The 27,746-nt window shown below is 40.0% G+C and overlaps 1 protein-coding gene across 1 annotated transcript; it reads left to right on the top strand.

The window, feature by feature from the left end:
• The first annotated feature begins 1,026 nt into the window (after positions 1-1,026).
• Positions 1,027-27,742, top strand: CLUL1 (clusterin like 1). The gene is made up of 7 exons (XM_046025839.1): positions 1,027-1,132; positions 2,254-2,402; positions 7,377-7,544; positions 9,480-9,912; positions 15,386-15,523; positions 24,027-24,241; positions 27,554-27,742. The coding sequence occupies exons 1-7, from the start codon at positions 1,027-1,029 to the stop codon at positions 27,740-27,742; spliced, it is 1,398 nt and encodes a 465-aa protein (XP_045881795.1).
• Positions 27,743-27,746: the final 4 nt, after the last annotated feature.

Here is a 27,746-nt window from a genome sequence, read left to right as displayed (position 1 = left end):
TAATCTCGAAATGTTTAGGTAAATAGGATTAAGAACTGTGTCATCAAATTAATAGAACAAGGCTAAATCCCTGACACGGATCAAAATTAAATCAGAGAAAAGTGAAGGACCTTTCAGAAGCTGGTGGCAACCTCACTGGAGAGATACTGCAAAGTTAGTGGTAAATATATTAACAGTTTCATTTTATAAATAGGATCTTAACAGAAAGAGAAGACTTAGTTCAAATGATAGATCTAGATTTATGTAAAATGTGATAACTTTGTAACTACTAGTATTGGTGTTATTTTATTAAAAAGATAATCCAAATATTGATTAAATAGTGAAAATTTTGTTCCAAAGTAACAAATATACAAAAAGCAGATAAATATCCCTTTGGAGAAGTTATTAACTAACTTATTTTATATATTTAACTTCATTAAAGTATACATTTGTGGGAGTTCTGGGGGGCTTGGGGAGCTTTTTTTTTAAAAAAAAAAAGCATACATTTATATTTGGAATGTTTATAACAAAAGCACATCAAATTGAATTTAAAAGGAAATTCATTATCTGAGAAGAAAAAATTTAATTGTGCACTATTCATATATCTCGATGGTTTTATAAGACATATGGGGAAAATCTGTGAGGCTTTTACCTAGGTAAAAACTTGCTTGAACTCTCAAAATTTTAACTAATTCTGTGCTTCAGAATGTTTACTATTGACAAGAATATAAAATGAGGTATGAATTCTACGGGGCTATGATCCATACTATTCATTATCTTGAAGTTCAAATACTTCAGATGATGATCTTATTTAGCTGTCATAAAGAATGTAAACAAAATAGGAACTTGGGTTGTCTTTTTTAAAATTTATATTCCAAGTCTCCTTATGTCTCAGGCATATTAGCATAACTTGTCTAAAGTCGTAAAGAAAAATTGACAGAAAAATGCTTTGGATCACCATGTGTTTTCAATCAATGCTGGTGAAAACGAACCTAATTAAAGGCATTTGGTACAGGTTTATTTTTCCTTTGCAGTAACAGTAGGAACATGAAGCTATCACTCTTGGTGTTTATTGTGTATCTGCTATGGTTGAAAGATTGTCACTGTGCACCTACTTGGAAGGACAAAACCGATATCTATGGAAACCTGAAGGGTAAGTTTGGTTTCTTTATCTGTGCTGTGTCCTGTTTGCCTGTTTGCATGTGCTGCTGGCATTTGCAGTGATTTAGTTGAGAGATAACTGTATTCATTTCGGCCTTCTAATTTCACAGTGAGATGTTCTCTAGGCACTTAAACCAAGCAGACATGATGCCAAACATCTGGAATAAAAATAGAAAATTCCAATCGAGTATCTGAGAAGGTTCACACATCCAGATGTTTGCTATCATACAGATAAAACTTGCCAACTTTTGGACTGCATTTCTTGGTATCGTCCAGATGTTTGGTGTCCCCTAAGCACAGTTTTAATGAACAGTGAAATTCTTTTCTAGCACTTGAAAAATTTAAACAATTAAAGTAATCTGTGTAGTTATTCTTGACATTGTGGAAGAACGGGTTATAATGACATCGAATCTGGTTGGTCTATGCTCCTTAACTTGTGACCTTTGCTTGATAGTACATGCTTTGAGTACTGAACACTTAGAAAAATAAATTAGTTAAAATGTTGCTTTAGGGATGTGTAATATTAAATTTGGAAGCAAGCATAAGCTCCTTTGGAAGCCACATTGACTACTGCAAAGAGAGAATGATAATGGATTTCATGCCCACTACAGGCTTATTAAAGTTGTGTAAGAGATGTCTAGTAGGTTATTAAAGAATCTTTCATTATATGAGATACTTTCTAGGTTTGATGCCTCCTAGAGAGGCAATTAAAGCTGAAAGAATGCGAAATTGTTCACTGTGTTTGAGGTTCCCAGTTGGGCATTTAATATAAATAGTCTGTGAAGAAAATTTCAATATTTTTCAAATATAACACACTTGAGTTTTAAGTGAAAGGAAAAAAAAAGGCCCTGAGGAAAATGACAAGAATGAGGTTAAGTGAACTCTGACTCGTCTAGATCAGAAGCAAGGAATAGAAGGTATCATCTATGTGGCTGCTATGTCCGTGTGGCAACTGACAGCCGATTCGTTGTCATCTGCTTTCAGAATCTGATGTGGTAAAAGAACAGCTAAGTCTCTATTTAGGCGACATGAAAAGTTGGTGAACTCATTGTAATTCTGATACATTGTAATCTAATCAGATCTCAAAGGAAAAAATTACAATGTATCTTTTAGGTTTTTCTAAGGCTGGAGACATAGATTTAGAGGAAGAGGTGAAGAAGGCTTTGATTGGTACGAAGCAGATGAAAATCATGATGGAAAGAAGAGAGGAGGAACATACCAATCTGATGAAAACCCTGAAGAAATGCAGAGAAGAAAAGCAGGTACAGTAATTGAGAATAACACCTGTCCTTAAATATAGCTAGACCATACATATTGCATCTCTTAGTGCAATTAATAAATTGCTTCTTTCCCCTAATAACAGATTTCTTGGACAGCAGCTTTTAGTAGAGGAAAAGTTTGAAGGAAATTTCAAATTTCTTAAGAACACAGTCCTGGCAGAGTAGACCTTTGCAGTACTCCAAATCCAGGAATTTGGGGGAATCTATAGTAGGGAAGTGCTACTTTCTTAAAAAGACATTATCCTTAGTTCCTTCTGACTTGGGATATTGATTCAAAAGTGTCCCAGAAATTTCTGGCTAGATCTGTGGTTTCCAAAGGTTTTTGATCTCCCAGCCCTATTACTAAAATTATTATTAGCATTCTCTCCTAAATTTATATACATTAATTTATTTTCAAATTACACACATGAATTGTTATCATTAACATCTCAAGGGTGAGGTTCATCACTTGCCAGAGTGGGCATTCAGTCCACATTTTGAATAATCTTCTAGATAGTATTCTGGAATTTTTTTATTTTTTATTTTTTTAAAAGATTTTATTTATTTATTTGACAGAGATCACAAGTAGGCAGAGAAGCAGGCAGAGTGAGAGGGGGAAGCAGGCTCCCTGCTGAGCAGAGAGCCGATGCAGGGCTTGATTCCAGGACCGTGGGATCATGACCTGAGCCAAAGGCAAAGGTTTTAACCCACTGAGTCACCCAGGTGCACCTCTGGAATTTTTTAAAAGATTTTACTTAATTATTTGACACAGAGAGAGATCACAAATAGGCAGAGAGGCAGGCAGAGAGAGAGGAGGAAGCAGGCTCCCGTCTGAGCAGGAAGCCCAATGCAGGGCTCGATCCCAGGACCCTGAAATCATGATCTGAGCTGAAGGCAGAGGCCTAACCCACTGAGTCACCCAGGTGCCCTGTATTCTGAAATTTTTTAGCCAATTCCCAGATCTAATTAGATCATAGTTTTACTTTGTCACGTGACCAAAAAAGAGTTTATAATGAAGAAGTATCAGCTCTGCCATTTGCTTCTTGTCCACCTGAGCTGAAATTGTTCATATTTTTTAATCTGCTAGATTTTTTTTTCAGGAATTTTTTTATGCCACTTGTCCATTTAGTGAAGGCTAGTCTAGTTAAAACTAGATAATAAAAGGATCATTTACCTGCATCCTCTTAAATTGGCAATTCATTGCAATCAGCTTCAAGGGAATAAAGAGAAAGGGAACCAGTGTCTATGCTCCTGGAACGTGGAGGGCCCCATTTCCCCAGGGTCCTACTGAGCAGTTGGTGACATGCAATGGCACCACAAGACAGTCCCAGTGTATACTAAATAGTACCTCAGCCTAATCCATTTCTTTATTCAAATGCCTTTAGTTAATCGCTGCAGTTCAAACTATGTACCTTAGCAAAGGGAAATACACATTACAGTTGACTCTTGAACAATGCAGGGGAAAGGGGTGTTGATCTCCAGTCAAAAATCTGCAAGTGACTTTTAACTCCCCCCAAACTGAATTACTAATAGCCTACTATTGCCAGAAGCCTTACCAATAACATAGTCAAATAACACATGTTTTGTGTGTTATTTCCCTTATATACTATATTCCTACAATAAAGGAGAAAATATTAAGGATATCATAGAGAAGAGAAAATACATTTACAGTACTGTCTTGTACTTATCGAAAAAAAATCCACATGTAAGAGGACCCATGCATTCAAACCCATGTTTTTAAGGGTCGATTATACACTCAAATATCCACAGGGGCTGTTAAAAATTGTTCATATGTTACAGTACAAACCTTAAAATGTTTCTAAATTATGAACATTGCATGGCTCCCAGTTTAATACCATTAACAATGAACATAACATTCAAAACTTCAATTATTTTTAAAAATTATTTTCCAATGTTACCCTTAAAGAAGAAATCAAAACTATAACAGAAATAATTTGGAAAATATTTTAAATTTTAACTTGAGAGTCAATTACTTTTAAATTTTATTTTTTAAAAGTTGTAGGTGTGGTAAAATACACATAACATCACATCTACCATCTTAACCATTTTTATGTGTTATAGTTCAATAGTGTTAAGTACCTACATACCACTGTACAACCAAGCTCCAGAAACCCTCCCCTCTGGCAAAACCGAAACTCTATACCCATTGAACAACTCCCCATGTCTCCTCCCCTACCATCAATTTTTATGTTAAAACATAAAAGTGGAAGTTTTAATATTTCCCCCTACAGGTGAATTGGGGGTCCCCAAACTGCAGGGAGTTGCTGGAATTCTTTATTTCTGAGCACGGTGGCCTCTGGCCATCCCTTAAGCCTTTGGAGAAGGGCTGTGTGACAGGTTGACCCCAATGCTATCTGGCTGTCACCAGACTGGTTGATGTTGTGGCCACACCCCTTGTCACATAGGGTCCCTTGCAAAGAAAGGAGGTCACCTAACATCTGCAAGCCCTCCTCCCTTTGGGCAGCAAGCAAAAGATCTAAGGAAACTGAAAATAGCTCCTTATTAGGAAATTGTGGAAGCCCCCAGAGCTGGATTCTTCCTCAGTGGGCTTGTGAGCTGGCCCTGGGAATAATGACACTCGATAGCATTTAAAACCTCTTTAAAAAAACACAGTATCACATGTAATCCTTCCAACATCTGTGTAACTCATTACTTTCACTTTACAGCTAAGGAAACTGAGGCTCATGATGTTCATGAATGTGGTAATCCAGCACTCTAATGAATGACTGGGGAGAAAGTCAGCGTGCAGCGCTTGTCTGTCTCTGGGACCCAGTGGCTTTGTTTTTCTCCCTTTCCTCAGCCTCCCCAAAAGCCAAGGGTATAAAACTATGAAAAGAATGCTCCAGTTAGGGGTTGGTCAGCTAAGCAAATGTCAGTTCAGTTAAGGTGCGGACACTCAAAAAGTCCACTTAAAAATGGAAAAACCTGTTTAACTCTGAGTCTCCCTCCCTAAAATTACTTTAAAGTGAGGATAAAGGATACTTTAGATAAATTATGACTTAGCAAATATGAGATTGGTGCCCCCAGTCTCCCAGCAGAGAGTACCACTTACCCTAACGGGACCCAGTGTCATCATGGACCCCTCCACAGCCCCTTCCTACTGATATTTAGCGAGAACATCTGAAACTAACTAAAAGTGGGAAGCCCGGGGTGGGGCATAAAGTGATTTGAACCTCACACCAAAATTATATGGGACTTTGACACACTGTAAACTACAGGAAGAGTCAGTGGGTGGGACATCTAGGGGGGAAACAAAAGGAATGGGCAGGGCATTCCTAAACCACAGATCTTCCTCCACCACATTTCACTACCAAAACTTGGGACAGGTGATTTGGTGACTGGTATTTGTTGTGCTCTTGGAGGCGAGTGGAAGGAAACAGCTAATAACATACTAGGTAGCTTGCTTGCTTATCTCACTTAATACAAAGCCTTAAGAGGCAAATCCTATTGCTATTCTTATTTGCTAAGGAAGACATTGAGGCTCAGAGATGTTAAGTAATTTGCCCAAAGGTCCAGAGCAAGTGTAGTTTAGAATTGGAAATAGTGGGGTTTTGGTTTATGGTGACAATGAAGAGGATATTTAAAACTGGGACTGACTTAGGAAATGTGGGCAGTATTGTTTCTTCCCATGGTGGGGTAACTTTCTTGAGAAGATGTAGGAATCCAAAATTGTTCTGCAATGCCCAAGGAGATAAGAAAAATCCTGAAAAGATTCCGGTGCTCACATGGTTCTTTGGCATGTTAATGACAGGGAAAGGTAATTTCTTTTTCTCTTCCATTAGGTAAAAATGCATACTAAATTGGTTTTAAGTACATGAACTTTGCTCCCTCATGTGTTTTTCACTTAAGGGAGTCACTGTTAGCTCTGAGACTGGGTGATGAAGGAATCCATTATACCTTGTCAGTCCCCTGAACTAGGTCTCAGGCTTGAAGGGACCCAGTCTTTAGAAGTTCACATGTGGGGGGCGCCTAGGTGGCTCAGTTGGTTGAGCATTTGCCTTTGGCTCAGGTCATGATCCTGGGGTCCTGGGATCAAGCCCTGCATCAGGTTCCCCACTCAGCGAGGAGCTTGCTACTCTCAACCCTGCCTGTTGCTCTCCCTGCCTGTGTTCTCTCTCTCTCTCCCTCTCTCTCTGTCAAATAAAAATAAATAAAATCCTAAAAAATTTCCTTTAAAAAAAAAAGTCCACACATGCAAGGAGGTCAGGGGTCTAGGCAGGGGTGTTGGCCTTGAGGGAGATCCTGGGGCAGGGTTGAGATTCTCAGAGGCAGGTATCCCTTCTGCCAGATTTTGTATCACCCAGAGCGGGACCTGGACACATTCAGCAAGGCACCACGAGGGGGAGCACTTGGAATACAGACGAGAAGAAAGACCACCCCCCCCCCCCCCAACCACCACCACCACGCCCCCACCTCTGCCCCCGGAACACAACATCTCTGCAATTAAAGTGTAACTTGCTGGGCAGATTTGATTTGATATACAAAAGTTGTACTTTCATGCAATGTTTAACCACATACAAAAATTAAAGGCAGCATAAATAAGGGAAATACATTTGTAAGCTCTATAAGCTTTAAAGCCCACTTTCCACATCTTCCAAGAACTAGTTGTAGAGACAGACAAGCGCACAAGTAAATTATAATCATTCCTCAGAGGTGGACCATGTCATGGTTCACCCACATCTAGTGTAATGTCTGTCCCTTAGCAAGTACCCAAGAAATAGGTTTTGAATGCACGAACAGGTAGATGGAGAAGATTTGCAGTCCCTAGTAGGGATCAAACAGTGCTCGTTTCTTAATCAAACAGAAAGGCAGATTCAAACAGCTCTGCCAGCAGCCAGGGGCCCAAAGAAAGAATGAAGAAGTACATCAGAATATGTATATTTTAAAAAATCAGCTATGGTACACACAGAGAATTATGAGATGAAAATAGTATGTTTGTTTCTCCTTTTTAATTAGGAAGCCCTGAAACTCATGAATGAAGTGCAGGAACGCCTGGAAGAAGAAGAAAGCCTATGTCAGGTGTCTTTGACAGATTCCTGGGATGAATGCAAGACTTGCCTGGAGAATGACTGCATGAGATTTTATACAACCTGCCAACCTAGTTGGGCCTCTGTGAAAAATACGGTAAGGAAAAATAGAGCTCAAGTTTTCAGAATTCTGAAAGTACCTACTCCAGTTTAATTCTTAAAAATTCATTTATTTTACTATTTAGGATAGAGATGCCTAACCTGATAATAGCCTTTTACAATCTAGAATCTAACATTCATGCTTGCTTATGTATGAACCCCCTACGTACATTCAACTTATCAGATCAAATAGCCATTCAGTGTTTGTCTCTCCCTATAATGATACTGTATGTATCTCTTTTAGAAATATTCTGAATCTTTCTGCCTCTTGTTATTTATGAACATGTTCCCACTCGATTGTAAGCTCTTTGAGGCCAGGGACCATAATATGTTATCTATCTTCATCTAAGCATTGTAGGTATCTAATAAATGCTGAATTGAATTCTGAATAATAGTATTATAGTCTCTGATTTCAACCTGCTTGAATTTTTTCCCCTGGAAGCGAAACATTTGAAGACGTTTTCAGCCTCCTGAATATCTCTTTCGATAGGCTTGCCCTCTTCTGGAAATACACACATATGCACACGTTCACGTCCTCTTTAGCCATACCTACACAAGTCCCATAGGACTGGCATGTTTTCTTTTTGTTCCCTTCGGCTATCATCTGGGCAGAGGGAATCACAGAGGGTGGTGACCTGAATAGGATGAGTTCTGCCCCATGAAAGGCTCCTATTGCATTGGCCTGAATTTCCCTTCCTTTCAAGAAGTGAGCTCAGTATGAAAGGCAGTGAAATTTCCCTCTCCATATCAGAGTATGTTCCTGACTTGGCAGTGCCATACCCAATTATAGAGGGAGCAACCCCTAGGACAATTCATTTGCCAAGTTAATTTGCCTCCACTGTTAATTGCATCTGCTCTGTTTTTATAGCCCCAGTCACTCTCCACTATACCAGAATATGGTGGATTGAGCACTGGCTGGAAGGCAGGAGATTTGGGAACAATTCCTGTCTATGCCAGTTGTGTGATTTTATGAAAATTTCTTGGGGCTTTAAGGTTTGTGTTTGTGGATGGATTCAGGGAAATAGAAGCTGGCAAAGAGAGGGGCAGACAATCAACCCACATTACTTTTTGAGGAAGGCACGAGTAATCCAAGAATTCCTGGAGAATTCCTTGAACAGGACTGGGATGCTAGTGTTGTGCTGTTAGATAGTTGGTATGCTCCATAACAGTCAACATGCCACATCACTACCATATAAGGGCAACTGTGGTCTGGCACGAACTTAGGCACCATATAGATGGAGAGCATGGTGCGACTGCTAAAAAATTCTTCCACTGAATGTGAAAATTCTACAATTATAGCTTCATTTCTTTGACTATAACCAGGGAAGGCTTTGATCACTACTAATATATAACCATCCCTAAGTAACCTATTTAACTCTATCAGGCATCTATAATATAGCATGAATGTGTTTATCTTTTCCTTTTCATGGACTAATTTATGAGACAAGAAAGAAGAGACCATAAAGTCACTAATGACATTCCACTGAATGAAACAAACCAACCTCCAGCCCAAACCCTAAGACAGAGGTGAAAGATAAGAGCCTTTTTCAGAGTTCTAGGGAAACCTAGACTGTTCCACTTAGACCACGGCATGCCAACCACTGCCAGTATATCAGGTGTGGCTTGTCAGCAATACTGAAATTTGGCCTTCTTAGGCCTTGGGAAGAATTTCAGATCCTCTTTCCACAATCAAAGTCAAAGATACAAGAGTGTTAACAAATTACCTTAAAAGGAGTCACCATTTTCCTAGCTTGCCCAGAATTGTTTTTGACTTAGAATGACCAGTGTAAATTGACTTTAAAATCTATAATAAGAAATGGTCCATTTCAATTATTTTTTTCCATTTAGAAGTAATAAAATTGATTAAAAAAAAAAAAGAAATGATCCAGAAAGGAAATTAATTTCTTATTCCATTTTTGTCCTCCACCCACAGGTCGAACAGTTTTTCAGGAATATATATCAATACCTGTTTCCTTTTCATGAGGATAATGAAAAAGATCTCCCTGTGGGTGAAAAGTTCATTGAAGAGGACGCACAAATGGCGCAAATAGAGAATGTGTTCAGCCAGCTGACTGTGGATGTGAGATTTCTCTTTAACAGAAGTCTTAAGGTCTTCAAACAGATGCAGCAAGAATTTGACGAGAATTTTCAATCATATTTCATGTCAGACACGGACTTAATACAGCCTAACTTTTTTCCAGCTTTATCCCAAGAGCCAAGGGCAACAGCGGATCCCATGCAAAGCTGGGACATTCCCAGCTTCTTCCAGCTGTTTTATAATTTCAGTCTCTCTATTTATCACAGTATCAGCACAACAATCACGGAGACACTGAATACAATAGAGGATTTACCAAAACAAGGCAAAGGCAAGTATTAAAAGACCGGCTTTACTTAGATGTCAATACTAAGGTCAAGCTTTGTTTACCTTTGGAAATAGTAGACATTTCTAAGTCATTGTTCAGTGTTTCTGAGAGTGACAATTTATGGGGTATCAGTTTCAGAGCCTCTTAGAGGAAGCTTTGAAGTCTGCCAAACACCATCCCTCCTCCATCATTGTCAAGAGCCCTGAGGGGCTGGTATCTCTTTTTAAAGCAAATTTTCAAAGCTGAGAAAGAAAATGTTAGCTGAGTGAGAAGTTGAACAGAACAGTTGCCTCCTTTATTGAAAGTCATGTAGATATGCTCAGCTCTTTTCTGCTTGAACATCAGGGGGTTTCTTTAAAATCAGCCTAGACTCCTCCACTCTCCGTCTGGTTAGGAGCCTGGTGTCCTGTATGAACCAGGTCACGCTCAGTGCTCTCCATAGCCTCCTCGGAGTCTCACTGCCATAATCCCTTAAATCGTAACATTTATGCATAAAACCACAGAAGATGCTCACTGACAAACCCAAAACTACAGAAACCAGAATATCGGTAAAGGATAAGAATTGCCTTCTACCGATGCCAAACATGCCCCCAAGATATTCCACATTGGAAGCATAATGCTGCTGTGTGTCTTCAGGCAGAAGGAGATAGCTTCCTTGGGCTTCTGTGGAGTGGCTGGGAAACAGCATCTCAGAAATGAGAGCTGCTCGGGGAGGCAAGGTAGGATGTACATTTCCTTAGACTTACGTCTTATGGACCATAAGCCCACGGGAAAGAATGCTCCCCTCTGACATGAAAAATAATGTGGGCTCCCTCTAGAAATCCTGCCAACAACACGAATGAACCTGGAGGACATTATGCCGACTGAAACAAGCCACACACAGGACAAATGCTATATGATACCACTTATATGAGGAATCTAAACTAGTCAAAGTTATGGCAGCAGAGAGTAGAATGGAGTTGCTGGGAGCTGAGCGAAGGGAGAATGAGGAGATATTGTTCAGAGAGTACAAAGTTCCTGTCATACAAGATGAGTAAGTCCTAAACTTAGAAGTCCAACTGTGCAGTGCAGGATAGCACCTATCGCTACAAGCACAGTACTGCATACTTAAAAATTTCCCAAGATGGTAGGTCTTACGTTAAGCATTCTTAATAATGATGATGATGATAATAATAAGGTGGCAGGAGAACATTTTTGGAATTGATGGATAGGTTTATAGCATAGACTGTGCTGATGGTTTCATGGGTTTATACTTCTCTCCAAACTCTCCAAGTTGTATATATTAATTACTCACAGCTTTTTTTTTAAGATTTTATTTATTTATTTGACAGACAGAGATCACAAGTAGGCAGAGAGATAGGCAGAGAGAGAGGAAGGGAAGCAGGCCCCCTGCTGAGCAGAGAGGCCAATGTGGGGCTCGATCCCACATTGACCTGAGCCTAAGGCAGAGGCTTTAACCCACTGAGCCACCCAGGTGCCCCAACTCACAGCTTTTTGTATGTAGAAAGAAAGGGGCTCCTTCTAGCTATTTCCCCTAATTATATCAGCTCTACCTGGCAACATCTGAATGAAATTCTCAAAATTACCATGACATTGCACCACTGGTCTCTATACAGAAGGGACCTACCTCACAGTACCAGAAACTGAAGCCAAAAAACAACACATGACATCCTTCCCGTCCCACTGTTTCCTGAGCAGAGAACAGCCATCATTACTGGAATCCTTTTTGGGTTCTATTTCAGGGTCTGGAAGACTTTCTTGTAAGTCAGATGTTTTCTCTGGTATTCTATTCTAAGGTTTCCAATAGTCAGGAAAAGCATCAATGCAGTAGACTAAATAGATCAATGCTGGGGTGATATTAAATTATTTTTGCCTGAACTTTTAAACAGATGGCAATTGTTCAGGGATAATATTCAGAATGTGTTCATTAGAACAAAATAATGACCCCTATCTTTCACATTGCGTACAACCTTATATGTCGGTTGCTGCATTCAAATGTGCACAAGAGTGTAGAGTGATTCATTCACTTTGAAATCGAAATAACTTCCTAATCATTGCAACTCCCTCCCACCCCACTGACAAAGAATGCAGGTTTCCACCAGTTCTGCCCCAGCTTCCTCCCCATTCTCACAGCCCAGAACCAGTCCCGGCTCAGCTGGCCTTCTGCACAGCCTCCATCTTGAAGGAGACCCACATATCAGAGTGCCCTGTCATGCAAAGGGATGTAAATGAAAATAGGAAAAACAAAAACAAAAAAGCCCGTGTCCCACCCTTATACTCTTTTTCCTCTGCTATCCTTCCCCCAACTGTTCAGTGCCCAGGTAGCTCCACAGAAGAGATACTCTCTTCTCGGATGAGCACCTGTGGACTATTTATCAAGAAGAGTCAGGCAGGGGCTCTAGGATATTTGCAAGTGGTTTCTGTTACTTTTCTGGACAGGTAGTAGGGGAACCATAAACCTAACACCCCTGGAAAATCTGCCTAAAGAGAGGACATTTTGAGCTTTGCCCTGTGTAGACAGAATACTAGCTGCCCATAGATATCTACACCCTAATCCTCAGGACCTGTGAATATGTTGTGTTCCACGGCAAGGGGAAAGTAAGGTTGTAGATGGAATTGAGGTTGCTTGTCAGCTGACCTTAAAATGGGGAGATTATTCTGAATTATCCATGTGGCTACAGGGGTTCTTAGAAGTGGAAGAGGGGGGCAGAATAGAATCTATAGAGATGGTAGCATGAGGAGGACTTGGCCCTACTTTGCTGGCTTTGTAGGTGGAGAAAGGGGTCCAGGAGCCACGGGCTCTAGTTGGCCTCTAGAAATTGGAAAGGCAAAGAAATGGATTCTTCCCTAGAGCCGCCAGAAAAGAAAATTACTGCCAACATCTTGATTTTAGGCCAGTGAGACCCATTTCAAACTTCTAACCTATAGAACCATAAAACCACTGGTGTCATTCCAAGCTACTAAATTTGTGATAATCTGTTACAACAGTAACAGAGAACTAATACAAGCCTCCTGTCGGTTACAATGCCCAATATTGACTGAGTGATCGCTGTGTTTTCTGACAATCTTCATGGATGGGCTTTATTTATCAAGATTGTCCTAAAATTAGAAAAATAGCTAAAATTGAATAATGAACACCGTTAAAAGAAAAGAAGCAATAGTAAAAATCTGAAACATTGGGACACCCGGGTGTCTTAGTTGGTTAAGAATCCAACCCTTGAATGTCTCTTAATCTCACAAAACAAACTGGGGGTTGCTGGGGGGAGGTGGGGTTGGGAGAGGGGGAGGGGAAACAAACAAACAAACAAATAAACTTATAATTCTAGCTCAATGGACACTGAAGGTGAGAAAAATTGCATAAATATTAATTTTAATGAAAATAAGTAAACTTTTAAAATTTAATAAAGGCAGATTTGTCAGAAAAAAAAAAAAAAAAGAATCCAACCCTTGATCTCAGCTAAGGTCTTGCTCTCAGGGTTGTGAGTCATGTCTTATGTTGGGCGCCATGATGGGCATGGAGCCCACTTAGAAAAAAAAATCTGAAATATTTTGGTTTTCAATCTTTTTATTGAGTATGGTTTCATTTTAGTCTTCATATGGGAGAATTTCTTTCCTATTTTGATCTTTCTAAACCTCAATTCCCGAATCTGTTGAAAGAGTAAAATAGCTCTTGTAGTTGTTCTCTCTTGCCTTATAAATCCCTGGAAAGGATAGATAAGATTATGTTCAATAAAACTGTGTGATATAGTAGCTTGGTACAGTGCCAGACACCAGGAGATATGAGTTCTAATGCTACCATAGAGAGCATTTGCTGACTTTAATTTTCCCTGTGAGTGGGGCAGGGAGACAGAGGCAGGTGGGGAGAGTAGATGGTTGATATGAGTGATGGCACCAGAAGGAGCTGCCTAGAGAGGTCTGGAGGCTCTGGGATGGGTTACTGCCATGTCACAGGATGAGAAATTGGTATCAGATAGCCCTGGAATTTGTCATCCCTGATCTACATACCAGATATTGATCAAGACGCTGAGAGTAAGACAATGATTATAACACAGCCCCTGACTTTTAGGAGCTCAGTCCAGAGAAAGGAAAACAGATCACTGGGCAATTACGTTATCTCCATTACCATATGGTGAGCAAAATGACAGAAGAAGGTACAGAGGAACAGCACGATTTCAAATGACAGGACCAAATTCCTTCCCTCAGTGAGGGGGTGGGGGGTGGAGTCTAACAGAGAGGATAAGAGAGCAAATAGTACATAAAGCTAGAGATAAGCTCTGTAGCAGAACTCCTCACAGGAACTCTGGTTGGGGGGGTGGGTGTGTGACAGGGCATGCCACCAATTTGATAGGGACAGTTCTGGAAGGCGGTTGGGAGGCCACAACTTTTTAGTCAACCAAAGGAGATGGCTGCCTTACACACCACATGATCTAACCAGGGCCTTAGGTTTTTAAGCAGCAGACATCACAATTCATCTCAAAATGAAATGTTTCATTTTAAAATGTGGTAAATTAATAATAAATGTATCCTAATAAATGTGAAACAGTCAGCTGAGAACTGTCAATTTTCTGTTGGACAGACTTCTTTTTTACAACATCATTTTTTCATATGAATTATTAATTCTTCCAGAAAAAGAAAAGGGTGTCTCAAAAGTTGATCAGCTTTAGATATTTTCCCAAATCTTTGACCCATCAATCATAACATTATACATAAGAAATACAAAAGGAATAGTAAGAAAGTAAATGCCTACCACCCAGCTTTAGAAACAGAAACAGATATTACCAATATCACTGAAACTCCAATATACTTCCCAATTATAGCTTTAAAAAATTAAAATAAGTATTAGAAAATTTTTAAATAGAAATCCAAAGAGAAAAGTAGCCCACAATCCCTTATTAATCCATTGACATCAGAAATAATAATGACACTAAATTTAAAATAATTCAAATACAGAACAAATGAAAGCTGCCTTCTCTCACCCCACCAAAAGATTCTTCATGATTCCTTCCAGAAAATAAAATTATATGCATTAAACTTTTTGGGGGGAGGAAGGACATATACAAATAATCATAGTAATGTGATTGTTGGATCAAAGAATATAAGCAATTTTTAATAGATGTCAAATTGTCCTAGCAAATGGTTGCTACTATATGCCTTCCTATGATGGAATACAGAAAGATTTTGAAAAAACTGGTGAGAAAAAGAAATGACATCATGTCCACACCTTTAAAATACAGACTCCAGGAGCACCTGGCTGGCTCAGAGGGTTAGGTCTCTGCCTTTGGCTCAGGTCATGATCTCAGGGTCCTGGGATCGAGCCCCACATGTGGCTCTCTGCTTAGCAGGGAGCCTGCTTCCCTCTCTCTCTCTGCCTACTTGTGATCTCTTTCTCTGTGTTAAATAAATAAATAGAAAAAAATCTTAAAGAAAAAATACAGACTTTAATGACATTAATGTGCAAACACTATGTTACCTGCAGATTCTAACAATGGAAGCCTGAATTCAAAGGTGTCGCCTGTGCAGGGCAGAGGACTGTGTGGAGAACTTGGCCAGAATTTGTCAGAATGTTTCCAGTTTCATGCCAGATGCCAAAAATGTCAGGATTACCTGTGGGAAGGTAAATAATAATTATTTTCCAGCGTTTCAATGCTATTCTGGTCAGAGGCCAAAATCTCACTTTTACAAGCATCATGGGTTCATCTACTTTCCTTCGAGCACTTTTTTTGCATGCTTATTGCTGTCTGGGGGTGCTCAGTGTAGGTTTGTAAACTTTTATTATTCAAAAGTAGACCAACTCGCCTTTTCTCTTATTTAAGGTTCCGTCATTGCTGCTGTGACATTTTTTATGGTTAAATGTGTGCAAAAGAGAAGGTCAGAGCAAATTAGGGCACTCCTTTCTTCTTACTGCAAGGAAAAAGCAAGCCCCCCAAAGGAAGCAATCTTCCCATTATATAAACAAATTATTAGCCAAGTGAGTGGTTTTTTTTTTAAAGTGGCATTAACTCTTTCCAGTTGATAGGTTAATTACTAATTAGTATTTAAATATGTAAAGTGGCTCCTCCTCAGAAACCACATAGACTTTCCCCTCCCAGACCTGGCCAAGAGAAGTGAGAAATCCTTCTCTCCCCTGGCTCCTCCCTAACCCCCCTCCTTCCCTCCCCTCATCTCCTTTCCCTAAAGGGTAAAGTCACCCCTCCCACCCACCATGGCCACCCCCAACACATTTTCTTACAAAAGCCAAGAGATTTTGATTCCCATGCTTCTGCTTTTTACCTCGCTAAAGCCCTGAAGGAGTTGCTGAAAAGCCAGAAGGCTGAGTATAAACTGGGCCTTTTTGTTATTTCTCCTGAATTACTGATTCAGTGACTCTGCACCTCTGTTTCATCACAGGGAGAATGGAAAGAGTGTGTCTATTTTACACAGGTGTTTTGTAGATTACATGAAATGCCTACCATACTAATGATTTTCATTATTTAAGGTTTTGCTTTTTTTTTAGTTTTTATTGTGTTATGTTAGTCACTGTACAATAAAGGTTTTGCTTTTCAAGCCACGGTTACAAGGTTGCATGCAGAAACAGAAGTTCTTATATGGGAAAAATATGCACAAATACCCTGATCACTTACAAAAACAGTCCCACTCAAACATCCCATCTACGTAACATTACCTTCCTTTCATCCAGTTAAAAGCTTTGATGACTAGACTCTTCCTTTCGTAAAATCATACAGAAGATGGGGAGAGGGAATCAGAGGAAGGGGGTCACAAGGTACAAGCTTCCAGTTCTAAGATAAAGAGGTTTGAAGCAGGTAAGCTACCGCAGGATGACTCTCGCTAACACTGCTGTGTGACATACAGGAAAGTTGGTAACAAAGTAGATCCTGAATTCTCATCACAAGGAGAAATTTTGTTTTCTTCCTGTTTTATCTCTATGATGTGATGGTATTAGCTAAGCCTATTGCAATAATTATTTCACAATATATGTAAATCAGAGCATCACACTGTACAGCTTAAACTCAGACAGTGATATGTCAATTATTGGTCAATACAACTGGAAAAAATATGGAAGAAATCAGAAATATAGTACAAATGCCTTGGATAATCAATATACATTGGACTGCGTTAGCTACAGTACACATCGGATAACACAGAAGGCACACAACATGAATTGGCAGCTGCATAGATGGAACATCAAAGAAAGGAGGCTCTATTGCGTTCCCATACGACTTAAAGCTTTCATTATAAAATGCATTTTGTTATAACGGTATAGAGGATAAAAGAACAAAAACCCACATGCCTACAACTGGATTCAGAAATAAAACATTGGGGTGTCTGGGTGGCTCAGTGGGTTAAAGCCTCTGCCTTTGGTTCAGGTCATGATCCCAGGTTCCTGGGATGGAGCCTGGCATCAGACTCTCTGCTTAGCAGGGAGCCTGCTTCCACCTCTCTCTCTGCCTGCGTCTCTGCCTACTTGTGATCTCCATCTGTCAAAGAAAGAAAGAAATCCCCTCTGTGAAAGAAAGAAGCCCCCTCTGTGTTCCTTCCGGATCATATTTTCTTATCCCCCTAGAACGGAAACCGTTATTTTGAATTTAGTGTTTATTATTCCTTTACTTTTCTTTATACTGTTATCACATGTATATGTAACACACACAACACACATAGCAATGTTTTGCATGTTCTTAATTTTATATTATTAAAGTATGATTTTTAAGTTTAAAACTATGACTCATACAAATATAAAATGAGCACGTGTCAAGATGAATTTATCCTATTAATGAGGGAATCCGCAAAGTGTTAAAGCTGTTTCTAAGGAGTACAAGAGAGACTGGAGAATTTATTGTCAAAGATAACGTAGAAGTTATATTGCAAATTGAATATAAAACTAGTTACTCTTCGGGGCGCCTGGGTGGCTCAGAGGTTTAAGCCTCTGCCTTCGGCTTAGGTCATGATCTCAGGGTCCTGGGATCGAGCCCCACATCAGGCTCTCTGCTCAGTGGGGAGCCTGTTTCTCCCTCTCTCTCTGCCTGCCTCTCTGCCTACTTGTGACCTCTCTGTCAAATAAATAAATAAAATTAAAAAAAAAAAAAAAAAACTAGTTATTCTTCTAACGGGCAATAAAACAGTAAGTTTTGCAGTGATGTTTTCTATCCGACCAAAATAATTTATATATCTCTACTGGGCAAAAAACACTTGCAACTTTTCGATTTAGAATGTTCATCTAAGCACATAGAATTTGGCCCTGAGCACCAGTAAATGGTAAACCCAACAAAAGGTCATTTCCCTAGTGAATCAAAGAGGCTTTAGGTGGGTCTCTTGGACAATGCTATATATAATGTTGAAAAGAATGCGGCCATTCTTCTGCCCCTATTTCCAAATTTGGTGTAATTTTTCTTAACAATGTAAAATATTATTGCTTAGCTGTTCTTTGGCAACTTGGCTTGTCACAGTATAGTTAGTAAGATTTAGCCATGTGAATATGTGTTCTAATTCATTAATTCACTGCTCCGTTAGTCTGTGTGGGCATATCACAATTTATCCATTCCCCTGGGGGTGCCTGGGTGGCTCAGTGGGTTAAAGCCTCTGCCTTCAGCTCAGGTCATGATCCCAGGGTCCTGGGATCGAGCCCCACATTGGGCTTTCTGCTCGGCGGGGAGCCTGCTTCCTCCTCTCTCTCTGCCTGCCTCTCTGCTACTTGTGATCTCTGTCTGTCAAATAAATAAATAAAATCTTTAAAAAAAAATCATCCATTCCCCTGAAGTCTATTTAAGTTGCTTCCATGTTTTGCTATTACAAACAACTCTTCTACATTTTGCCAAACAATAATTTTGCCTCTTCAATCAGTGTTTGATTCTTCCCTTGTTCTAAGAGCACATAGCTATAATTATAGATGCAAGATCTTATAAATCTAATAATAATTAAATATTATATTTGATAAATATTTTCCAAGACATCATAAATCTTTTTGTTTTCCCACTAGTTACCATACATTTTTGGTCTTGATTTTACTGTGACTCTTTTCCTCTTCTCCCATATCAATTACTGGTACTGGATAAATACACCCAAATTCAAATAGTAGTTTCCCTTTGAGAGGACAGAAAGGGGTTTTGATGTGGGAGGGGCACAGTGGGGCGCTTCATCTGTTTAGGTAATATTTCATTTCTTAATATAAGTGATAGGCACATGGATTTATACCAAGGAACTTCTGTCTTCTGCCCATTTTGTTATATAAGACCATATAATTATCAGTTAAACTAGATCTCTTTTGAAAGTGATGTTGGGGGGGGGCCGCGCCTGGGTGGCTCAGTGGTTTAAGCCGCTGCCTTTGGCTCAGGTCATGATCTCAGGGTCCTGGGATCGAGTCCCGCATTGGGCTCTCTGCTAGGCAGGGAGCCTGCTTCCCTCTCACTCTCTCTGCCTGCCTCTCTGCCTACTTGTTATCTCTCTCTGTCAAATAAATAAATAAAATCTTTAAAAAAAAAAAAAAGAAAGAAAGTGATGTGGGTATATAAACAATTACTTAAGAACAATAGGCATAGGGGCACCTGGGTGGCTCAGTGGGTTAAAGCCTCTGCCTTCGGCTCGGGTCATGATCCCAGGGTCCCGGGATCGAGCCCCACATCGGGCTCTCTGCTCCGCAGGGAGCCTGCTTCCTCCTCTCTCTCTGCCTGCCTCTCTGCCTAGTTGTGATTTCTCTCTGTCAAATAAATAAAATATTAAAAAAAAAAAAAAAGAACAATAGGCATAAACTGGGAACTCTCCTAGGCAGAAGGGGATGTATGTATAGCAGATTAAAAACAAAATTACCACAGTAATTTGAGGTTACTTCCAGCAAGAGAGATTTTATTTTATATTTTATATTTATTATATATATATTTTTATTTTTCCAGTCTATAAATCTGGCTTGGCCATGGGTCTGTCCTTAGTGAATAAGGCATTGGCAAACATGACCAAAGTGGAGGCTTGGCATGTGCTTATAAATGAAAGCTTGTTCTCGGGCATCTGGGTGGCTCAGTCCATGAAGCATCTGCCTTCAGCTCAGGAGGTGATTCTGGGGTCCTGCATCCAGCCCCACAGCAGCAGTAGACTCCCTGCTCAGAGGAGAGTCTGCTCTGTCCCTCCCTATCCCATTCATTCTCTCTCTTTTTTTTTTTTTAAAGATTTTTTTTTTTTTAATTTGACAGACAGAGATCACAAGTAGGCAGAGAGGCAGGCAGAGAGAGAGGAAGGGAAGCAGGCTCCCTGCTGAGCAGAGAGCCCGATGCGGGGCTCGATCCCAGGACCCTGAAATCATGACCTGAGCCAAAGGCAGAGGCTTTAACCCACTGAGCCACTCAGGCGCCCCCACCCCATTCATTCTCTCTCACTCAGTCTCTCTCTCTCTCAAATAAATAAAATCTTAAAAAAAAAAAAAAAAACACAACACAAAACTTCTCTCTTGCCGTTAGACACCTATCTACTACCATGTGAACACTTGTGTATCTCCTTTGGAGAAATGTCTACTCAAAGCCTTTGCCCATATTTTAATTTTGCTATTTGTCTTTTTATCATTGAGTTGTAAGAGTTCTTTATATATTCTAGACACTAAATCCTTATCAGATATATTATCTATGGATATTTTTTCCCATTCCCACATGCTGCCTTTTTACTTTTGGAATGGTGTCCTTTTAAGTAGGAAAATTTTTCATTTCAACGAAGTCTAACTTATCTGTTTCTTCTTTTCTTTTTTGTATTTTGATGCTACATCTAAGAAGCCATCGCTGAGGTTCCTGGGTGGCTCAGTCCATTAAGCATATGTCTCTTGATTTCAGCTTAGGTTTTGATCTTAGGTTATGATATCAGGTCATGAGACACAGTCTTACATGAGGCTCCATGCTCAGTGGGGAGTCTGCTTGAGATTTTCTCCCTTTCCTTCTCTCTCTGTCCCCCCACTCACCTTGCTTGCTCTGTCTCAAATAAATAAATATTTTTTTAAAAAAGGAAGCCATTGCCTAACCCAAGGTCACATAGATTTACACATGTGTTTCACCTATAATACTTATATATTTAGTCCAGGTGTTTAGTTCATTTTTGTATGGTGTGAGGCAGGAATCCAGTTTCTTTCTTTTGCAGTGATATTCAGTTGTCTCAGTTCTACTTCTTTTTTTTTTTTTTTAAGATTTTATTTATTTATTTGACAGACAGAGATCACAAATAGGCAAAGAGGCAGGCAGAGAGGAGGAAGCTGGCTCCCTGCCAAGCAGAAAGCCTGATGCGGGGCTTGATCCCAGGACCCTAGGATCATGACCTGAGCCGAAGGCAGAGGCTTTAACCCACTGAGCCACCCAGGCACCCGTCAGTTCTACTTCTTAAAAAGACTGTTCTTTCCCTCACTGAATTATCTTGGGATCCTTACTGAAAATTCATTAACAACAAATAGGGTTTATTTCAACTCTCAGTTCTATTCCATTGATCTATATGTCTATCCTATGCCCATGCCACACTGTCTTAACTGTTGTGCTTTGTAGGAAGTTTTGGGAAGGGTGAGAGGTCCAACTTTGGGGGGTTTTTTTGTTTTTGTTTTTATTTTTATTTTTATTTTTTTTTTTAAGATTTTACTTATTTATTTGAGAGACAGAGAATGAGAGAGAGAGAAAGCAGTAAGGGTGTGAGGGCCAGCGGGAGTAGCAGACTTCCTGTCAACCAGGGAGCCTGATGTGGGACTCCATCCCGGTACACCAGGATCATGACCTGAGCAGAAGGCAAATGCTTAACCAAGTGAGTCACCCAGGCATCCCTGTTTTTTTGTTTTCAGAGTTGTTTTGGCTATTCTGGGTCCCTTGTATTTCCCCACAAGTTTTGGGATCAGTTTATCAATTTCTGTAGAGAGGAAATTCAGCAGAGAATTTGATAGGAATGATATTAAATCTATAGATCAACTTGTGGAGTACTGCCATCTTAACAATATTAAGTCTTCCAATCCATCAAGATGTCTTTCCATTTATTTAAATCTTTAATTTCTTTCAAAGACGTTTTTTAGTTTACAATGTATAAATCTTCCACTCAAATTTTTTTCATAAGCAATTCATTCTTTTTGATGCAATTGTGAATGCAATTATTTTCTTAATTTCATTTTTGGTTTGTTCATACTATATAGAAATACAACATTGATCTTGTATTCTGCTGAATTGTTTATTAGTTTTTATAGTTTTCTGTGTATTTGTATTCTTTAGGACTTTCTGTATACAAGATCACATCATCCGTGAATATAGTTGTACTTTTTACTTTCCCATGTGATTCTATTTTGCTTGAAGTTTCACCTTTGTCCCATGAAAATCTTTTTTCCTGGGAGGTACTCTCTAAAAGAAGAAATGGGGGCGCCTGGGTGGCTCAGTGGTTTAAGCCGCTGCCTTCGGCTCAGGTCATGATCTCAGGGTCCTGGGATCGAGTCCCGCATCAGGCTCTCTGCTAGGCAGGGAGCCTGCTTCCCTCTCACTCTCTCTGCCTGCCTCTCTGCCTACTTGTGATCTCTCTCTGTCCAATAAATAAATAAAATCTTTAAAAAAAAAAAAAAGAAGAAATGAGTGTCCTTTGTAGAATTCTTCTTGCCTAAATCACGAGGCAATCACCATCTTCTTCCCCCGTCATTAAAATATGTATATTTTGATTACTATTGTAAAAGTTAACAACTCTGAAGTTGCCAGTGAAGACATTTTAAAAGAATACTCGAACTCTTCTTAAATATATACCTTATCTTTTTGTTTGTTTGTTTTTAGAGGAAGAGAGAGACTGGTGGAGAGGGGCAAAGGGAGAGGAAGAAAGAGATCTTAAGACATGGGGCTTAATCTCACAACCCTGAGATCATGACCTGAGCTGAAATCAAGATTTGGATGCTTAACTTACTGACCCACTCAGGCAACCCTCAAGTGTATACTACATCTTGTTGACTGTGACTCCCTTTGTTGTCAAAATGTTATCTTGAATCACTTTCCCATGCATGCTACTGCAAAATTTTTTTAAAGATTTATTTATTTTGAAAGAAAGTGAGAGAGCACACAAACATGTGAGTGTGGGGAGAGGCAGAGGGAGAGAATTTTTCAAGCAGACTCCCCACCAAAAGAGGAGTCCCACATGGGGCTCCATCCCACAGCCCATGAGATCATGACCGGAGCTGAAATCAAGCACCAAATGTTCAACTGACTGAGCCACCAGGTGCCCCAAATTTGTTTACTTATAAGTACAAGGAGCTCCCTCTCCTGAGGATCTCAGAATTATCTGAAAATGTATGAGGTGCCAGGGAATCTTGTGTTATATCTTAAGTATCCAAAAGAAACCTCTGATGACATAGTCACCCAGCTCTGGTCTGTGGATTCTCTCCCACCCCTGTCTTCCTGAAGGCATGGCTCTTTGGTAAACAGTTAAAGACATACTTTAAACAGTCTGTGGTCTTTTCTCCACAACAACAACCTCCTATCGTCCTCAATGCCATAACACATAGACACTTCCATAATTTTCAGATAATCTTTCCACAGCATCCAGCCACTCATCAGCACAGCTGTTTAAATTCCTAGAATCCTGATTCAGTTCAGATGGGCCATTATGCAATACAGCACAGAGCTGTAGAATCACAGTTTCTTGTCAGCACAAAGGTTGATTTCTCAATCTTGAGCGAAGGCCCTGCTACCTCTCTCACTCAGGGCAACACAGCCTTCATTCTGTGCAGCAAACCTAGTTCTGCCATCAGGGGAAAGGGAATGTGCTAAATCCTTAACTGTTCCTTATGCTTCCCTGGAAGTGAGACCCATCACCTTGAAGATGGCCCCACTGAACTTCAAGGTGGTGGGAAGCACAATCTCCCAGACGTCCTCATCAGAATATCAGTGAGTAGCCCTAATGACCGTTCAGAGGCACTACAGAAAGGAGGAAAAGAAGAAGGAACATTGGCTGAATCTCCAGCGTGTGTCTGTCCAATGAGCAGGCACTTCACAGTGTTACTTCATTCCCGGCTGTTTTACCTCATTGAAAACTCACTGAAGGTCCAAAGGCTAGAAGCAGAAATAGCTTAAGAGCCAGGATTTAAACGCTCCTCACCCAACTCCAAATTCCATGGACATTTCCCTTTACCATGTTACTTTCTTCTTTGCTAGACTGTCCTGATGTATCTGACCTCCACACAAAAGTGGACGAGGCCCTCGAATTGGTCAATATATCCCACCAGCAATACGCCCAGGTTCTCCAGATGGCCCAGCATCACCTAGAGGACACGGCATATCTGATGGAGAAGATGAGAGAGGAGTTTGGCTGGGTGGCTGAACTGGCAAACCAGACTCCAGCAACCGAGAACATCTCCAGTTCCATAAAGGTAATGGAGAGACCCCAGAACAGAAAAGGAGATTACGTGTGCATCCATTGTTTTTTTTTTCCCCTGTTAATTCACTTCTTAAGTACATCTGCATTTGAAAACAAGCTGTGGGAGCATATTCATATTTCCACAATGACTGTATTCAGTCTGACTTGATGTAATATGTGCATCGTCCTTAGAAACAAGAAACTCTATAGAGAAAACCCATTTAAAAGGCAAAATACTTTCTAATCCAGACATGGCCAGTTCTGCTTAGGGCTAGAGGGATGTACTCAACTGATTCAAGCAAACTTGAAGAAACCTGACCAATGTAACTTTCAAGAGAGAAGACTTCCAGGTGAAGCAACGAATTCAAATGCTGACCCTGATACTTAGCAGCTGAGTAAGTTTGGAAACGTTCCGTAACCTTTCCTGGTCTCAGTTTTCCCTCCTGAAAAAATGGAATTAATAGTAGGATACCTTAAAATGGATGTCTGTGAAGCTATTAGCATAGGTTCCTTACCCAAAGCAAGAGTCTGTAAATTCTAGCTCTCAAAAGTTTCTGAAACAAAAAGCTGCTGACTTACCTTGAGAGTTAAAGGTATTTGTCTACTAATATTCACATCAAAGCATATTGCTATCTTAATTGGCACTTAGATCATGTCTCCCACCATCAGTCAAGAGCTCTTGTTCCATAACATAAAACAGTGACCGAATTTCTCTTCTAACCAACTGCCCCCACCCCCACTCCCACAACATGCATTACATTAACATACAAGTGTACCAGGTTAGTTATTGACGGGTTCCTAAAAAGACCTGCATACAGAAATCACCGGGCAGAGCAACTGAGGAAGCAATATTTTGTGCAGCACATTATGTCAGTGCCTTACCCAGATCCCCGGGAATCCTTTTACCAACTTTGGCTGGTGCTGCTGCTCACTGTTCTTCCTGGCCCCAGATCTTCTCCAAAAGGGTTGCCCTAGGGGCCACTTCAGAGCTCTCTGCAGCAAAAATAAAACAAGTCAAAATCAGAGAGGGAGACAAGCCATAAGAGACTCTAAATCATAGGAAACAAACTGAGGGTTGCTGGAGGGGCGGGGGTAGTGGGTGACAGGCGTTAAGGAGGGCACATGATGCGATGAGCAGTGGGTTCACTGATGAATCAGTGAACTCTACCTCTGAAACTAATAATACACTATATGTTACCTAATTGAATTTGAGAAAAAAAAGGGGGGGCTCCCTGCAGCATCAAACTAAGGCCAGAGGTCACCTGAAGCCACATCCTAGATTAGCTTCTCCCTTTTGTCTGTGTTGCTTGCCTAATCCCTCCAAAAGTTTCACCTGAACCTGACTTTAACCAATCACTTGCATCACAGTCTCAGGCTCTGCTTCCAGGGAATCTGACCCATAACATTCTGTGTGCTATTAGTTCTGTTTCAGACTGCAAAGCTGTGGCCCCTGTGTGGTTTGAGACATAGGGTTAGAGGGTCATAACCAGCACATTAAACAAACAAAACAGAATAGGGCAAACTAGGAGAGAAAATATGAGCGTACATTATATTTAACAAGTCAAATGCATATATCATGGAACTTTCATTTCCATTATGTGCATGTATGTGTGTATAAATGTGTATATATATATATATAAGATGTGTTTTTGAGTCATGATGTACGATGTATTTGTAACTCTCAACCACACTCAAAAGGTTCTGAAAACCACCCTCCCATCCCTGCTGATTCTGATTCATTTCCTTCGTTAGATAGATCATACCCTAGAGAGTAAAATAATTCAGTATACCTGATCATCCTTACAAATACAGACTTTCAGCTAATAAGGAAAAGGTCTTGTCTTGAAGAATAAGATCTGAAGAAAAATTTGAGCAATGCTTTCAAAGTTACAGCCAAGAGTTAATTGCTTTTATCATCATCAGTATTTTCCATTCTATGCTTCAGTTTGCTTCTATTCTAGTGTCTCTGGGTATCACTAGCAGATTTACCGGAAATTCTTTATATTGATAACAAAGGCAATTCTGTATAAAAATCTCCATATGAAATAAAATTGTGGGTTTCAAGGATACATTGTTCTAATAATCATTGTCACTAAAGAGCACTTACTATGAGTCAAGCAATGTTCTCGGACTTTTTTCATACACCAGACTGTTTAATAATCTCAGTGATCCTACAAGGCACTGTTTTTCACATTTTACAGATGAGGCACAGGGAAGTTAAACAACTTTTCTGAGGTCACACAGCTAGGAAGGCTGTAGAACTAGGATTCAAGCCCAAGCAGCATTTCTCCAGAGTTGCTGGACTTAACCACTTTGCCAAACTACCTGTAAAAGTTATTTTTTGCAAAACAGCTCTTATTTCGTCATGTAACAGAAAGTGCAAAGCCATAAGACAGCTGAAGAGGAACACATAAATTCCAGCAGGTGAAAACAGTTATGCCCCTCAGGTTGTAATTACATGGTGTTACCTTTATAATTATTTATTAAAGTAGACAAAAATGTTTTATGAAGTTTTTATGTGGGTCATATTCACCAAAAGAAAAGGGGGGGGGATCATTGTTAGCTATTCCTTTATAAACTAGAATTAAGAAATTACCAGTTTTTATTTGACCTAATATTTTAATTTTTTTTTGATAAGGGGGTTATTTGAAAACATTTTCAAAATAGTTCTCTTGAGGTTACATCAACTTGTATGTCAGTAGTTTCATTTAAATGGTTACAATCAAAGCATACACACTTGAGAATTCATTAAGAGCAACCACTGTGACTTTCAGACAATGGTTCTCACAAACACATGCCACCCTAAATTGTAATTGTCCTAGGAAAACTCGGGATAACACTCGGTGCATCTCATTAATGTTTGTGACACTGACAGTTGTGCTCACCAAATATTCCATCTGCTCACTCATCTGTTCTAGCTGCTCTTGCTGCGAAGTGGTGCCGCGTGGCAAGTTCTGGCCAAAGAAAGGTGACCAAGACTGACCGGGGTTATTTCTAGACTGAGATAGCGCAGGGCTTGTGTGTGCTGATCTACTCTCTGTCTCTGCCAAGGGCACAGAGAAAGTCAGGTGTTCCTTGGGCTATGGCCATGAGGTGACATGCCACTGTCAACCAGGGCCCTGAGCGGTAGAGGTTATACAGAGCCCCTGAAATGGACATGAAACATAAGTGAGAAATAAATGTTTGCTGTATGAAGCCACTGGGATGTTGGGGCTACTTTGTTACCTCAGCACAACCTAGCCTATCCTGACTCATGTGCTATTAAATTAATTCTGAATGTGCACTGGGGATTAGTAATCTTTCACTGCATAATCCTTCTTCTTAGGTGGTTCCAAATGTTCCTGAAGGCAATTTTTCCAAACAGGATGACACGATGATAGACTTAAGCATTCTGTCTTCCCCCAACTTCACACTCAAGATCCCTCGTGAAGAAAGTGCTGAGAGTTCTAACTTCATTAGCTATGTGCTGGAGAAAGCTGTGCAGCATTTTAAAAAACATTTTAAAACTTGGTAAGCAG

Source organism: Meles meles, chromosome 12 (assembly GCF_922984935.1).
Source record: "Meles meles chromosome 12, mMelMel3.1 paternal haplotype, whole genome shotgun sequence".
Classification (NCBI taxonomy): Eukaryota; Metazoa; Chordata; class Mammalia; order Carnivora; family Mustelidae; genus Meles; species Meles meles.
Note: the sequence above shows the minus strand (reverse complement) of the source record. Positions and strands in the feature narration are given on the sequence as shown.

What these genes read in the sequence shown, in the direction of transcription:
- CLUL1 (XM_046025839.1), top strand. Translation starts at nt 1,027, where the DNA reads ATGAAGCTATCACTCTTGGTGTTTATTGTGTATCTGCTATGGTTGAAA. An exon ending in TATCTATGGAAACCTGAAGG is followed by an intron (nt 1,133 to 2,253) that starts GTAAGTTTGGTT and finishes TGTATCTTTTAG; the next exon opens with GTTTTTCTAAGGCTGGAGAC. An exon ending in TCAGGATTACCTGTGGGAAG is followed by an intron (nt 15,524 to 24,026) that starts GTAAATAATAAT and finishes CTTCTTTGCTAG; the next exon opens with ACTGTCCTGATGTATCTGAC.